We start from the raw sequence: 17,263 nt of genomic DNA, 5'->3' as shown, positions 1-17,263 counted from the left end.
ATCTAAATAAATTATTTCCTGCTTAATATTATACTGTTGTTCTAAATTAATTTTTATTACACATATATCTTATAAAAATCATTCTCAAAACGAATAGTAAATCAGAATGATTTTTATAAAATATATACGTAACAAAAATCAACTTAGGATAATGGTGTAATAGTGAATGAAAAATTATTTATATATGTGATTTATCGTATTAATATCTTTAATAAACATCCTGAAAACACTTATTACTAATTATCTTCAAGTAAAAAAAATAAATTTAATATATAACTCACTCCTTATTTATCTACACTACAAAAAATGAGAAAACTCTTATTTTAATTAACATTTTTTTATTAGTCACCAACACCATGCATATATGACATTTGAGAAATCTCGTTAAAATTTCTCATCAACTCGCCAAAAATGTTTTGCTTTTTATTTAAAAAGAAAAAAAAAAGAAAGTAGAAATATAATGAAGATAAGACACTTGTGGAGAACTCGTGCCACATAAACACACAACTCCCATCTCAACCATTCAAAATCCAATCCAACGGTCCAAATTGACCTTCACAACCAACCACAAACACATACAATATTATCATTGCCACTATCCAAAAAACCAAACTTTCCACAATTTCCAACCACCCCATTTTCCATTTCTATCAAAATTCATCAATGGCTTCAGTGATCATGTCATTTGCACCAGCAACAGGTAGAGTCTTTGCAGCAACAGCAGCAAAAGGTGCTTCTGGTGGCAACAAAGAAGAGAAGGGTTTGCTTGATTGGATCCTTGGCAATTTGCAGAAGGAAGATCAGCTTCTTGAAACTGATCCAATTCTCAAGAAGGTTGAGGACAAGAGTGGCGGAGGAGCCACTAATGGCGGCCGCAGGAACTCCGTCGCCGTGCCGCAGAAGAAGAAGAATGGTGGATTTGGAGGCTTGTTTGCTAAGAACTGAAAATTAATTGAAAAAAAAGAAAAAAGATTAAGCATTTTAATTTCCATTGCTATATAATTTACCTTGTTTAAAGGTTATGTTAAATTCTCTTGACCATTATGGAATATTTTTATGCTGTGTGTCCTTTTTTTGCTCTTATTGGTCATTTGTATTTACAGAACAAATGGATTCATTTTTGGATCAGTTAGAATTGCCAGGTACATTCTATTTTCAACAATTTGGATTGTTTGAAGTCTTTAGGCCAATTTGGTAATTTAGTTTACTTATCTTGGCAATTAACTTGAATTTATGTGATATATATAGTTTGACATATGCAAATTTCAGTTTGTATAGAGCAAATTCATCATCTTAATTATCTTTCTAATACTTAAATGAATAAATGAAGAATAAATTACCATTTATATCCATAAAAGATTCAGACACTGAAAAATGTATCCATATAAGAATAAAACGACCAACGTCCGGTCCTCTTGGCACACGGAAACCATCTTCCGTGGTTACAATTGTCATTTTATTCTTATATGAGTACATTTGTCACCGTCTGTATCTTTCTTGAGTACAAATAGTAATTTATTCATGAATAAAAATTGAAATATATATATATATATATCGAAGATAAAAAATTCAAAAATTTTCTTTATTTAAAAATAATTAAAAAAATAAATTAGTACTCCCAAGTCCCAATATATGAAAATAAAAAAAAATTAATAGTTTGAAACCAGTTATTATGTAAGATATCCACAATTTCATTTTCAATTTGCAGATGACCACCCAAAATGAGATTCATTGTCAAATGAGATTTACTAAATCATACAATTAGCTAGTTAGCAAGTGATGTTGGTCTATGCAATGTTAGTGATACACTTAAGAAAATAAAGAGATTTTTGCTTAAGAAAATGTCAGTTTAAGATCTGTTAGCCTAGCTGTGGACTTAAATAAATAAATAGTTGCAATCTCTAGCATCCTCCCATTATCAGATTAAATATTCCACAATACTGTGATGTTTATATGTGGTCATGGTTACAGTTTACTACAGTTGATTTAAGCATGATTTGCTGTGAAATATTATCGCATCAACCTAATAGAACAAACTTAACTTGTTATTGTATAGTTGATTAAGCATATAAAAGTTGGCTTTCAAATTGATAAGAAGTTTATCTATATTTAAAAAAAATAATAAATAATAAACGCATTCATATACAACCATACATATACAAACAAAAGCAGTGTCAAAGGTTTAGAACTTCGAATCCCATCAAAATACTACACAGCTAGTTCTGCTGATACAAACACAAAATACAGCCATACATATCCAACATAGTAATCATCAGATGGCACCATCGTTTTTGTGAAACTAAACACATTCGAAAGGTAGACACAGACACACAGCAGCAAGAACAGGTTAATAGCTTCACACATTCTGTGATTCAAAGTTTCTCAAGAAAGCATGCATAAATTCATCCCTGGAAGGAGTTGGTGCAGCGGTTAAAGAATTTGATCTTGAGAACGAAGTGTGGATGAACTCAATGCAGTCTTCAACTGCAGCTGCCCTATAATAATCAACAGATGATGCCGCCGTCAGCTTCGATTTTCCTACAGATGTCGACAACCCTTTGTTCAGGGGTCGTCTTCTACTGACAGAACCACAGCACATAGCCCTTGTCAATCTTTCAGCAACACCCTTAAGAAACTCAATGGGAGAGAACTCCGAACGCCAACAAATCCCAAAGATGCATCTCGGCTCGCATCGAATTCTAGCCGGTTTAGTCCTCCTAGAGTTGTTCCTCAAGGACAAGCTTCTGTTCTCAAAGTAGTAGCCTGTGTGATTCATTGTGTTTCATATAACTTTAATTTTGGGTACTAATCATCAAGATTTTTATATATGTGAGGTGATTTTGAAAGAAATGCAGGTAAGACCCAGAGAAGCACAGTTGTTGAAAAAGGTTTGAACTGTGAAAATGAGAGAAGGTCTTGAAGTGTGCTTGAGTGAGGAATGAAACAAGTTCATACATTTGTGTTTATCATGTGAGTATCTTTGGTTACTATAGAGCTTGTTTCTAAGGATACAAGGGCATGTGCCAAAAGGGTGGGTTAAGGAGGTTAGAAAAAGTGGCATTTTTTTTAAGTAATGTGTGAAAAGTAAAAGCTAATATGAGTAGATACTGTTGCTTTTCTTGCTGGGTTTGCTTCCTGTTTCGGATGCACTATCACTCATTGACTAAATGACCATGTTGGTAATTGTTCACAACACTTTCATAATCCAAGGATAGAAACACCTATGTGGGTCCCACAATTGGTAATAACACATTTTTGAGAAGTTGAATGTATAATGTAAGATAGTTGTTAGTTTTATGGATAATTGGAATTCACCACTTTGATTTTTACACCATGTGCACTTCTGAAAAATTCGAAAACTGCAAATCAACTACCTAAACTTTCACAAATCTGCAAATCAAATATATTGATATGATAATCTTTTCCGTTCATTGTTAACAATAAAAAGACATTTTTAACAGAACATGGCGTATCAAAGTTGTACAATTTAGGAAATTTTAGAGAGGCAATTCACACAAAAAACAAAGTTCAACAAGGCATAATACATTTGTTTTAGTTAAAACACATGTTTATAAAAGTTTAAATGACTGATTTGCACATTTTCGAATTCCAAGGAATAAAATACAATGTAAAGTTCTTTAGAAGTAAATTCGCACACAGATCCAAGTCCCAGCCCAATCACATCCGCGATCCCATAACCCTAGCACAGTCCCAAATCTTTGGGAATCCAACCTCCAATCCTGACCCAATATTGCAATTTCATCCTCAAACTGCACCTTCAATTAATCAATTCCTTAATCCTAATACAATACCAAATCTTCAGGAGACCCCTAGAGTGACACCTTGATGGAGGCCTTTTGAGTCCTATAAACAGGTAGAGCTAAGACAAGCAAGGGAATTAACCCTACCACCCTCAGGCAGCGTTTGAAAAAGAGACAAAGACTGAGAGGTTGAAACTGAGAGACAGAGACTGAAATAAATCTCAGTATTGTTTGGTGTAAAGTGGGAGACAGACTGAAATAAGAATGAAACTCTAATTTAATTTACACAAAAGGTAAAGTTGAAATTAATTAATTGAAATGAAAGTATTTTAGATATAAAATGTTATTAAAGTTTCAATTTCCGTTCCCAAAAATTTCAGTCCCCTTTGTCTCCACTGTTTAGAGATACTAAAATAATGAAATTTGGGTGACAAAGACTAAAATTTTAGTATTAGTCTCTGAACCAACAAACATGATACTGAGTCTTAGTCTCCCAGTCTCCGTCCCAATACCTCAAAATAAACACTACCTTATAATACCACCATGAGATGTATGTAACCCTGCAGTCTATATTACCACACTCCAATACCCTTAGAAATCGATATGACCCCATTCCAATACTAAACTTTTATTTTTCACCTCTTAAATCTTGATGATGTCAAATGTACACCAACTTTGGATGCCCAAAAAATTCATTCTATTCTAAAATACATGATTAGCAGGAAGAGTAAAGGTTATATGCTATATTTTCTTATCTTAGCTCTATATTAACAAACTAATAACTTCAGATCTTTGTATTATATTTTCCAGTTTAAAAAGTTTCAAACCCTTAGAAATTAACATGGCCAACAAACTGAATCTGCTTACCAGGATTGGCTTAAGTCCAAACCATTGTATATAAGGCACACTCCCTGCAGAAGCATACAAAAAAAGAAAGAGAAAAATGCACGCTCCCTACGCAGGCATCACCCTGATCAGGTTCAAAGGGACTATCTCAGCCTGATCTGCTAGCATCCTAGCTTTAATAATAGCCAGTGCTTATGCAGATTCAGGCACCCCTGGTGCATCTTGGGTATTAATAAAGTTTCCCAGAAAGATAAAAAGATGATACCAAACAAAATACTAGTACACAATTTATTCCTGACAATTGGATAATTCACAACAAAAGTAAAGTTGAAGATAGGAGTTCTAAGATGTTATCAACAAACTGAACTTTGTATTATTCTCCTACAGCCAGCTTGAAAATGTTTCACACTATCCTTATAGATAAGGCCGGTTGTGTAGCCAATTCTACCATTGATCTGCTTCATTTATATAGTCCTGTAATATATGATAAAAGTAAAATAAGTACATCTTGAGAAAAAATGAGGCACTGCACAAGCCACAAAGCAAATCGATGCATGAGGCTCCCACTTGATGAGGCCTCAAAATAGCTATATGTAACAATAAATTTATGTTTGGATACTTCAGCAGATAAGTTGTTTTAAGATAATCTGTTGTATTTGGGATGTATGAAAAAAAGCTGCTTTTATATGATAACATTACTAAAAAGGGTATAAGATGATTAATATAAATATAAAATATTTTATAGTTAGGTCAATCTGGTTAAAAACTCAAAATAGTGTGTATTGCACAGAAAGCCTTTTTCACATAATGCTCAAACATAAGCTTATTAATTGGAACTTAAGTGATGAAAATGTTCGGGGATAAATTCACCTCTCTTTGGAATTTAGGTATGTTGCTGGCAAGTAAATCTCTCCACCAGCTTCACCATGCTGCTCCCCACTGATAGTTTTCTTGGCAGCTAGAAATTCAGCACTCATAGCATCCATTCCACGCTTCAAAGCCTCCTCGGCGTCGCCATAGCCATGTTGCTCAGCATACTTCCTGACATCCTCGGTTATCTTCATAGAGCAGAATTTGGGGCCACACATAGAGCAGAAATGGGCTACCTTTGCGCCTTCAGATGGCAATGTTTCATCATGGAAGGACATGGCCGTCATTGGATCCAAAGACAAAGCAAACTGATCCATCCATCGGAATTCAAATCTTGCCTTACTCAGTGCATCATCCCATGCTTGAGCATGTGGATGACACTTTGCTAAGTCAGCAGCATGAGCAGCTATCTTGTAAGATATAACTCCGGTCTTCACATCATCACGATTTGGTAGACCGAGATGTTCTTTTGGAGTTACATAGCAGAGAAGAGCTGTACCAAGTGCCCCGATATTGGCAGCACCAATAGCAGAGGTAATGTGATCATAACCAGGGGCAATATCAGTTGTTAGTGGACCAAGAGTATAGAAGGGTGCTTCATTACACCATTCTAGCTGCTTCTGCATGTTTTCAGGAATCTTGTGCATTGGAATATGTCCAGGTCCTTCATTCATCACCTGTAAAGTAATTCAATGCACTGGTTAGTAATTCAATGCACTGGTTTCTTAAGATCATGTGAAATAGATAAGGTCGCCATCTAGCCCAAATAATATTTAGAGTCAATACAAAATTGAAGCTAAGGAGTAAGTTACTTCACAGGCTATTAATTTATCAGAACATTAGTACGTGCATATCAAGAAAGTTTTATGATTTTATCACCTGAACATCCTTTTCCCATGCTCTACGTGTCAGTTCTCCTTGCGTCAAGAGCTCAGCAAATTGAGCGGTGTCATTCGCATCATATATGGATCCAGGTCTTAGCCCATCACCAATGGATAGTGCTATATCATACTGATTGCAGATGTCAAGTATTTCGTCCCAATGCTCATAAGCAAAATTCTCTTTGTGATAAGCAAGGCACCACTTTGCATGAATGGATCCTCCTCTGGAAACTATTCCTGTCATGCGCTTCGCTGTTAAGGGAATGTACCTAAGTAGAACACCAGCATGGATAGTGAAGTAATCAACACCCTGCTCGGCTTGTTCAATCAGTGTATCCCTGAAAACCTCCCAGCTAAGGTTTTCAGCAATGCCGTTAACTTTTTCAAGTGCTTGATAAATAGGTACGGTCCCAACTGGCACGGGGGAGTTGCGCAATATCCACTCACGAGTTTCATGGATATGGCGACCTGTTGAGAGGTCCATGACTGTGTCGGCTCCCCACATAGTTGCCCACTGAACCTTGTAAACTTCCTCTTCGATAGAGCTAGCAACTGCAGAATTTCCAATGTTTGCATTTACCTTCACCAAGAAATTTCTTCCAACTATCATAGGCTCCAACTCCAAGTGCTTCTTGTTGGACGGGATGATAGCTCGTCCACGAGCAACTTCTGACCTCACAAACTCCGGGTCAAGCTTCTCACGAGTGGCACAATAAAGCATCTCCTCAGTAATGATCCCTTGCTTAGCATAGTACATTTGAGTGAATCTTGGTGTACCAAGTTTCTCTCTCCTATCAACCCACTGTGCGCGCAACTTGGGGAGTCCTAATTTATCCATGAAAGGAAATGAAGTAAATGAATGTATTTTCTAAGGCTTAATGTAAGCGTATAGACAATCAAAAATTAGATTCTTCAATGACAATAATAAGTTAAATAAATATATACAAAAAAATGCTAATCTGGCTAGGTGTAATGTATAACCTCAGATTTCAAAAACAAAGCATAACCAAGATACATATTAGTGCAGAAATTTGCAATTCTGTGAAACTTAGCCTTAATTAGTCGATCACATATCGATAATAGTAACAAATTGGAGAATGCGAAGATAAGCATAAACTGACGTTAAAACAATAATTTATAAAAGGACAAGTAAAAACATCTTGGAACGAGATTATATATCATATACATGACCTGTTAATGAAATTCAATCAAAATAAGTTTCAAAGAGGAAGATGTAGTTCAAGTAATCTCAGTTAAGCACCTATAAAAGCTAGCAGAAAAGAAGTGATCGAAGAAAAGACAGGACTAATTGTACTTATGATTTTCCTCAAAGCTGGTGATGACATCAATGATTATATCATAGAACATATGCATGAAAGGAATTATAGTCCTTGTTATCCCAACATTATGCATAAGAAAAATGTGCTGGTTTCCATTGGCAAAGAAAAATGACAACATGCTTGATTGCCATACCAATACTTGGGCTTATATTTTGGGGACCACTTGTATCATAGTTATCAAAGTGTCCTTCATCCCCAGAGAGGTGAACTCGTCGAAATGGAACTCTGAGCACATGACTAGTTCCTTCATGAATGACTTCCCTGTAAACATTGGTAATAGAATGAGCTATCCAAGAATATGCTGTGTGCTTATTCAGATTATCAACAATGGGTTGGAAAGCCATATATTATCTGAAAGCGAATCACATTGGTTGCATAACTTTCTAAAGGAGAAAACAAGTCAGACCTGTATTCTTTCGTGCTCTTAGGAAAGCACTGTTCAAAGGAAGGAAGAGGCTGAAAATCGGGGGAAGCAGGGTCAACAGTGTGCTTCTTTTGTTTGGTTTTGTCCGAATTGGTTGTTTGAGGATCAAATGTTAATGTTGCTCTAGGTATCGAAGCCACGTAAGAAGGGACAAGTTCCTTCTTCCAAGCACTTGAAATGCATCCAGCTACATCAAACCCAGGCAAAAATGTAGTACTTGGGAACTTCGGTTGAGAAGCATTGTTGCCACTTTTGCAAACAACTGATGTCACATTGGCATGCAAGGATGCCATCTCACTGCAGAAATATAAAATTTCAATGTTTGAAAGGTTAATTTTCAGTTAAACAGCAAGCAGCATGCATGTATAATGTCAGAATATATCTGTATACTCATATATGGAGAGATTCCCTGTTAAAAGAATCAAATTATGTAAAATTTTGACATTCACAAATTGCTTATCTAATTAACTACATATTCATGAACTTCAGAACCTCCAAGTTAGCTATGTGAAACATGAATCTGAGCCCAAAAAATTTAATATCAAATGTCACAAAAGTTAAAACTTATCCAACTATTCAAAATTTTTATCCATCTGTTTTTAATTAAAATTATTTTTCCTTAAAATAAAAGCTTAAACAAACAGATATGAGTCAAGCACAGAAGTTTATTAGTTAACCAAATACCAAAATCTCATGTTTTCCAAAGAGGTTTACATAAAAATAAATAAACAATAACAAAAGTTCCATTCCGGAACAATTTCAAGCACATCATGCTCAATGGAAACATTCTTTTGTACATGCAAAGATATTTATGACAACCACAGAAGCCATCATGAGAGATATCAAAAAATCTCATAACCAGAAAGAATCATTTAAAAAAAATAAAAGAAATTATTAAGGGTTCAGTAAATAATAAAGGACACAAAGTATATTCTCTCAATTAAAAAATCCTCTTCGAACATGACAAGCTTAGATTTTTACGATTCATATTTAAATTTGGACCACAATGGGTCCTACAATGATGAAAATGGATTTTTTTTTTAAGTGAGAAAAATCCATTCCCATACAGCACACCATATTATCTGAGGTGATAATTTTACACGATCCAATCATGCACAAACCTTAAGCACAAAAAGTTCGTCTTTAATTCACCTTTTTTAAAACCTAACAACAATCAATTACAAAAATCAATCTATTTACAATCGAACTATGTCAAAAAAGAATGAAAATGTATTGCGGAGAGAGAGAGAGAGAGAACCTTGAAGGAAAGGCTGGGTGGATTGGGGAGGGTAGGGTTGAGTGTTATCTGGAACGAAATAGAGAAAAGTGAGTGAGTGCGTGAGTGAGTGAATGTGATGAAAGGATAGAGGGTTTATATAGAGAGTGAAATAATAGATACTTTTAAGATACTGACGCAAACCACACCACAAAATTCCGCATTCATTGTAGCATAGATATTTCGAGAAAAAAAAAATCGCTTCTTTAGACTTTACTCTTTACATTACATTTACATCTTACCAAATGTGGGGACTAACTAAGGTTTACAAAAATGTATATTAAGATTCATAAATATTAAATATGGATGTTATTCAAATAGGTTCCTCCACACGCACGTTCTTCGTGCCCACAATTGTTTGTTATACACGTTTCTCATATAATGTATATAACGTAAATTTTTTCTGCGTGATAAATCTTTTTCAACGTAAACATTTTTTTCTTTTTGCGTTTTCGTTCTTCTTCTTCTTCTTCTTCAACCTAATAAAATTCCTTGTTCTCTACATTATGGATCTAGATTGACTTCGACGTAATTAGCTTCGGCGTTCTTCTTCTTCGATCTGGACTAATGAATGAATCAACTTCAAATCAGTTGAATGAGTGCGATTTCGATTATTCTTCTGAAACGCATCAATTTGATGAGGTTTGGATTATTGAATTTTGAATCGAATTCAATCGAATCAAATTGTTAATTTTTTTTAATTGAATTGAATGAACGGAGGTGATCTGAATCTGAATTTAATTGAATTGATAATATCTAAATTGTAGATAGAGTTGTTTCGAATTTGGTTTTATATAATGGATTATCTTTCGTTTACTGTGAGTAACCTTTCAGTTCGGTAAGTATTATAGAATTGTTCATCATAAGCATGTGTTCGATTCGGTATACAGAAAGGAGTCTGTAAACAAATTAGAGGAATATATTCTGTTTTGTTCACTGAGCTCTACATAATTGTTTGACCATAATTAAGCTTTCGGTTCACCATGCAAACCAGCTGTATTGTAGATAAAAAATTTGTTCCAGAGGTGGGAATGATTTTCAAGACACTAGAAGAAGCTGGAAAGTTCTACAAACATTATTCCAAACTTGTCGGTTTTTCTACGAAAATAAGGAACACGACTCGAGACGGAGACAAGATTAAGAATCAACTAATCGTATGCACTAGAGAGAGGAGGTGGAAATCCAAGATATCTCCAAGTTTGAAGACAAACCCTTCAGCTGGGTTAAATTGTCCGGCCAGGATTTACATACACATAATGAAAGATGTTGGTCTTTGGACAATTTTTAAAGTTGTTTTGAATCACTCACATCCTTACTGTCCAAACCGAGCAGAGATGCTTAAACAACACAGAGAGCTTAACATGTTCGTGCATTGCACTATTGAAACCTACGAGAAAGCCGGAATCAGACCGAGCAAAACTTACTAATCATTTGTGGCAGCAGCTGGCAGCCACCGTGAATTAAGTTTTATAGAAAAATACATGAGGAATTACATCACAAGGGAAGTACGGAATATTTCTGAACAAGACGATGCCAAAGAATTTGGGAAGTACCTACTAAGAATCAAAGAGAAGAACAAAAATTTCTTCTTTGAGCTCAACCTCGAAGGTGATCATTGCATTAAACATGCATTCTGGACCGACGCAAGAAGCAGGGCCGCATGTGAGTATCTCGGAGACGTGGTTTCATTCGGCACTACCTACAACACAAACAGGTATTCCGTTCAGTTGCAAATAGTTTTATGTTCGTTGAATTTACAACTTTTGGTTCACCACGGTCTGGGTGTGTATTTATGCAAGTACAATCTAGTTTTAGGTTCTTTTGTGGGTGTGAATCACCACGGTCAGTTGACACTTCTCGGATGCGTGCTAATGAAAAATGAGAAAATCCAATCATTCAAATGGCTATTCGAGTGTTGGCTCTGTTGCATGGGAGGGAAGGCACCAACAGGCATTCTTACCGACCAATGGCATCGATTCAAAGGGCCATTGAGGTCTGCATGCCAACAACAATTCACCGGTGGTGCATCTGGCACATCATGAAGAAGATCCCAAATAAACTAAACGGTTACAAGCGACACGACGAAATTAATCAAGATATGAACCATGTTATTTGGAACTCGTACACAAAAGATGAATTTGATAGAAACTATAATGATTTCATCACAAAGTATGGCCTCGAAGGCAACAAGTGGCTGTCAGGTAACCGAGGTTTCAATTTGAATTATTTTCATGTCCATACCTTTTTTTTTCAAAACATGAACTGGTTTCGGTTCACCACACCTTATTAGTTCGGTTTATTATGCAGAGCTGTATGAGGATCGGTATATATGGATTATAGTTTACTTGGATCACCATTTCTGAGCCAGAATGAGAAGCACACAAAGGAGCAAGAGCATGCATTCATTTTTCAACAAGTTCATTACACGCAATAGCTCCTTGAGACAATTTGTGAAGCAATACAACAATTGCCTAGCAAGTAGAGAGCAAGCAGAGAGAGAATTTGATGCTGCAGATTTTCACATTATGATATCGTGTGCAACAAAATTAGCAATAGAGACACAGTTTCAGCATGTGTATACCCATGAGAAGTTCAGGGAAGTTCAAGCTAAATTCAGAGATAAAGTGAACTGTATCACAAGATCAATGCATTCCACTCTAGGTTTTACAACATATGAAGTCGTAGAGCAGGTTTCCTACTCCACATTCAACAAGTTTGTTGTCACCTACGATGCAATATCAAGAGAGGTAAAGTGTTAGTGTTTGCTGTTCAAGTCAAGGGGCATATTGTGCCGTCATTCCCTAAGTGTACTAAGCTTTGAGCAAGTGGATAACGTGACACCAAAATACATACTGGAACACTGGAGCAAGAATATAAAGAGGAGGCACACACATCAAGAACAGTCAAGATGAGCCTCTATTGGAGTCAAGAAGTAAGAGATTCGACGAATTGGTATTTCGATCGCATAATATATGCAAAGTTGCATCTGAGTCCGAGAAGTTGACCGGAATTTTGCATCGGGCGTTTGACAAGGTCATGGCTGAGATGCAAGAATATCAAGAGAGAAGCAAAGGAAAAACTTTGTTATCCCATGAAGAAGCAACGTTGAGCGATGTGAACGACCTTCAAAGCCCGCCATGCGTCAAAACAAGAGGCCGACCCAAAAACAGACTTGGATCAAACCTGGAAAAAGATCTCAAATTCCATGAAGAGAAAGAAAAAGATAGCTCCAAGCGAGGTAAATTTGACTTGCTTTCGATTAGGTAAAAATTCAGTTGTGCATTTTGCTGATATACAATTAATTATGTCTTTTTGTAGTTGAACCTTTTAGACGCCAGATCATCGATTCAGTCAAGTTCTAGTCTTTACAATGCACCATATATGAATTATTCAAGAGAGGATTATACTAGTTTTAGTTTTTATTAATAGATATGTCTGTTCACCCATGAGCATATGTCGATTCGATCGATGTATCAATTTCGGTTCACCAAGTTTATAGGTGGGTTAATTTCTTACTGTTGTTAGTCTTTAATGAATATCACTTTTTTTGTGAAATTCTTTTTTCCAAAAGTCAACTTTTTTCTTTATTGTGCTATGTCATAAAGTTTAGGTGTTTCTGTAACTGAATATTGATAGAAACAGTTTTTTATAATTAGTTCTCTGAATTTTTGTACAGTGTGTTTTCTACCTTCGATTCGGTTGGTGTATTAATTTCTGTTCACTATATTTTTGGTGTTCTTAATGTATTAGTAAATACACTGTTTTCAATCACTGGTACAAAATAGCAACCAGACAGTTCCAACAGACAGGAAAAGAAGTAATCCATCTTGAATCAGATATAAATATTAACATTTGATACATACATTGATATTAAGAATAGATATATACATTAACATTTACATTAATATTGACATATATACATTTGAAAGAAGCATTGTTTGCTTTTTTAAACAAGTTAAACTAAATATTGTTAATTACAACCAATTAATCATAGTATGTCCTATTTACTATCTAAATCCCTAGATGAGAATTTACAATAAAGGCTGGAGAGGACAGCAGATGGTTTTGGGAGTCCTATTACTTCAGATTCCCGAATCATTTGGTCTCTGATTTTGTTCATTTCGTGCAACAGAATGTGTAGATCATATTTGTACCTGAAGCCATCAATCTCGTCCTGCATTCCAATTGAAATGAATTAGTTACATAAGAAATGAACCCAACTGAAATAAGAAAAGAAAGAACTTTATTAATTTAGAAAGTACTTACTTGCGTCCAAACTTTATATTTATATCTCTTCCCGCTTTTGATCTTTTGTGGTTCAATTATTTCGAACCATTTCATGACGTATATTCCACAATCATAGCTAAGCAAGAATTGAGTATAATATCATGAACAGTATACAAAATAAAATACATTAAATATAGCACTATAGAAATGAAAGATTCTTACTCTGTACGTTGACTGTTCAGTTGGATATACTCTACTTCTTCTCCCAGTCCGTCCTCTATTAAGGGTTCTGTCCCAGCGTAAACCCTCATTTGGGATATTATTAATACCTGAAAGGGACAGAAAAGGAGAATAAAGAGAAGCAACGTTAGTGAACCGAACTCGTTTAATGTACTGAATAATTTGAATAATTTACAACAAAATAACTTACAACAAATTTGTTCAGTTTCTTCCTCAAATTAGGAATTTCTTCTTTCTTTTTATTGATAGGATCAAGCACATAGAATTTCTTATTCTTGACATCGGCAATCCACAACCACCAATGCGCTCCATTGCAAATTGGCACAAATAGCTGAAGTTTGGAAAAATGATAGAATATTTCATTCAAAACAATAGCAAACGAGAGAATTATCGAAGAATTTTTAGAAATTACAACTTACATATAGATGCGATGTAAGTTTTCTTTTGTCAATAAATTGGCGGTGGTGGACATAATGCTCAATATCGAACCAGTAGGCCTTGTTTGTCTTTTTATCAGTGTATTTCTTGCCATGGATTTTTACCATAAAATTCTGCAAAACGAACATCAGTTGTATAAAAAAGGACACCGAACCGAACACAATTCCCTCTATTTCAAATTTTTATTCCTTTTTTCTTTAATTTTTTAGATTTAAAGGATTCCATTGTTGTTATTGTTGATGATGCTTTTGGTTGCTGTTGTTTATTCCTTTTATTCCATTGTTGTTGTTGATGTTTTGGTTGCTTCTGCTTCTACCTATTTCTGTTTTGCTTCTGCTTCTGGTTCTGTTTTTGTTGTCACTTTGATTTCATTATCCATTGTTATTGTTGTTGTTGTTTGATTGTTATTATTTTGTTTATGGTTTCTGCTTTTGTCTGCTTCTATTTATGTGTTTGCGCTTCTGCTTCTGCTTCTGGTTAATGTTGAGGAAGAAGAGGGGAGGTAGGGGTATTTTCGTCCGAAGGACGATTTAATTTTAAAATTAAGGTAAACCTTTGGGATCATTTTATAGCAAAAAAAAAAGGATGGGTACGAAATAAATTTCCGACCTCTACATTAGAGACCAAAATCACACTTAACCCTAATTCAAATTAGGCTAATTAGATTTATTAGGAGATGTTGAGATGGGCATAAATCAAATTAGTCAAATTCAATTTATGCATGCAATAGGTAAATTGAATTAGAGTAATCAAATTTTTACATAGTTAAAATTTTTTCAAATAATCGAAATACCCTAATTCGATTTACCTTATTAGAAACCTACATGTGTAAATCGAATTAGATTAGACACATTTATGCCCATTTTTTTTAATGGGCGCCCCTTACCTTACGATTCCCATTCTCTGTAACTTTTTTAAATAAATTAAATAATATATATTTATACATAATATATAATAATTAAATTTTAATATAATTTTTATTTTTAATATATATTTTATATAAAATATTAATTTAATAACCAATTTGTTATTACATATAGTATAATTATTCGTGTATAAAAATTATATATTATTTTACACATACATATTTTAAAATAATCTATATTTTAATATACAGTTTGTATTTGTGATAAATTTTTAATGTACATACAATACAGTTAGTAAAAAATGAGAATTATTCAAATAAAAAATAAATAAGATATTAATTACCTAATATTTATAATTTTTTTATATTTGCATGTTTAATTAATAATAAAAATTTATGTGTAATTATTTTTATAAAAAAATTAATAATTAAAAATTATTAAATAATATATAATTTAATTTGTATAAAAATAACTGAACGTAAATTATTACTTTTAAAATAATTTTTTAATTTCATGATTTTCTAAAACACATTCCCTATTTTCTTCTTCACTACTTGTGTTTGGGGTGGTAAGATAGTCTAGAATATTCTATTTACATGCGCATGAAATATCGGTATTTTTTATTTTACCTTGCCTTTAAATCATAATCAACTGGTAACCTGTATAAACTAGACTTGCTCTATGTGCAGGGTAAAAGACGTGTACTAGCAATCGACGAATGGTTGCGAGTAAAAGGATGTGAAGATGTGTATGCTAGGGGTGCACAGACCCGGCCCGGCCCGAAGGTCCGGTTTGGTCCCGAACGTTTTAGGAATTAATTTGAAGTGATTTCATCGGGTTTAGGGTCGGGTACGAGTCTCAAAAATAGACCCGGTCATTATTTCAGGTCGGATCGGGTCCGAGCCATAGCTCGGGTCATCCGAAGTCGGCCCGGTGGCCCGGTCATCATACACAATTAATATTTTGTGTTATTAGTGATGGATCATGACTATTCTTACGTGGAATTTAAGTATTGTAAACCTTAATATTTTGTGTTATTAGTCATTATAAGACTATAAGTTAATGTTCTATGTTTAGAATGCATAAGATTTTAGACTAATACATAAGATTGTATTATTTGTATTGATTTAAATATTTGGTATTATTAGACAATATTAGTATTGATTGTGGTTATGCTTTAATATTGATTGTGGTTATGCTTTAATTTTGAAGAATGGTTGGTTCTTGTTATATTTTTCTAAGTGAATTTTACCATGTTAACTAATGGTTGGAGCCTTGGAAATTTGGATATTTTTACATGCTAGTTTACAAGAAAGTATCAACGTAATGTAATGTTAACGGCCTGGTTTTCACCCGGTATAATTGTGGCCCAAAAGTGTATTGGTTTCATCGGGTCTAGGACCGGATTCGGGTCTAATAAATAGACCCGGTGTATATTTCGGGCCGGGTCTGGGTCACATCAAACCCAGCTTCACCCGACCCATGTGCACCCCTAGTGTATGCTGTTGGTGATTGTTGGACAATGGTACAAATTCAGGTGAAGTTGACTTCACGTGAAATTGGTATTTGAGAGTCGTTAAATAAAAATTTAGTTAAATCAATCAAATTATCTAACAGTTCTCAGATATCAATTTTATGTGAAATCGACTGTATCTGAATTTTCAACTTGTATAATAGATCAACAAAAGATCACGGTATCGTTTCAATCCGAAGTGTATTCAATAACATACAATAGTTTGAGCCTTAGTTTAGTAAAATTTGTAAAGAAGTCATGTTTTATAGTTGATAAATAAAAAGATTTATATATTTGTATTTATAATTTGTAAAAATTAAAAATTATTTTAATTTTAAAAATTGTTGATAAAATTAAAATTATTTTTTTTTTCAAAATCATGTTTTGCTACTCAAATCTTAGTTTTTGAAAAAATTTACCACTAATAAAAATAATTATAAAACAAAAAAAATCGTTTTCAAATTTCAACTCCACTTGCACCCATTCCAAACCTCCAACGGTACCTATTTTCAACCTTAAACTTGTAACTAACTACCATTTTACTCTGGCAAAAAGGAGAGACCAAGAACGACAATGAAAAA

General features: G+C 34.1%; 2 protein-coding genes across 7 annotated transcripts; one reads left to right on the top strand and one right to left on the bottom strand.

The window, feature by feature from the left end:
* The first annotated feature begins 341 nt into the window (after positions 1-341).
* On the top strand, positions 342-1,162 carry LOC112792050 (uncharacterized). The gene has a single exon (XM_025835131.3). The coding sequence runs from the start codon at positions 664-666 to the stop codon at positions 943-945; it is 282 nt and encodes a 93-aa protein (XP_025690916.1). The 5' UTR covers positions 342-663; the 3' UTR covers positions 946-1,162.
* A 925-nt stretch (positions 1,163-2,087) lies between these two features.
* LOC112792024 (phosphomethylpyrimidine synthase, chloroplastic) lies at positions 2,088-9,667 on the bottom strand. 6 transcript variants are annotated; one of them, XR_011869246.1, is made up of 8 exons: positions 9,381-9,667; positions 8,105-8,419; positions 7,832-7,959; positions 6,357-7,183; positions 5,478-6,154; positions 4,975-5,081; positions 4,629-4,819; positions 2,088-3,864 (listed from the first exon to the last, which is right to left on the bottom strand). XR_011869246.1 is itself a non-coding variant. In XM_025835103.3 (6 exons), the coding sequence occupies exons 2-6, from the start codon at positions 8,413-8,415 to the stop codon at positions 5,072-5,074; spliced, it is 1,953 nt and encodes a 650-aa protein (XP_025690888.1). In that variant the 5' UTR covers positions 8,416-8,419; positions 9,381-9,667; the 3' UTR covers positions 4,867-5,071. The 6 variants fall into 6 exon arrangements, 2 of the variants coding, with proteins under 2 accessions (XP_025690888.1, XP_025690903.1); XR_003817795.2 differs by having other exon boundaries at positions 2,088-3,390; XR_011869241.1 differs by having other exon boundaries at positions 2,088-2,763.
* Positions 9,668-17,263: the final 7,596 nt, after the last annotated feature.

Source organism: Arachis hypogaea, chromosome 1 (assembly GCF_003086295.3).
Source record: "Arachis hypogaea cultivar Tifrunner chromosome 1, arahy.Tifrunner.gnm2.J5K5, whole genome shotgun sequence".
NCBI lineage: Eukaryota > Viridiplantae > Streptophyta > Magnoliopsida > Fabales > Fabaceae > Arachis > Arachis hypogaea.
This window is presented reverse-complemented; position numbering and strand designations above follow the sequence as displayed.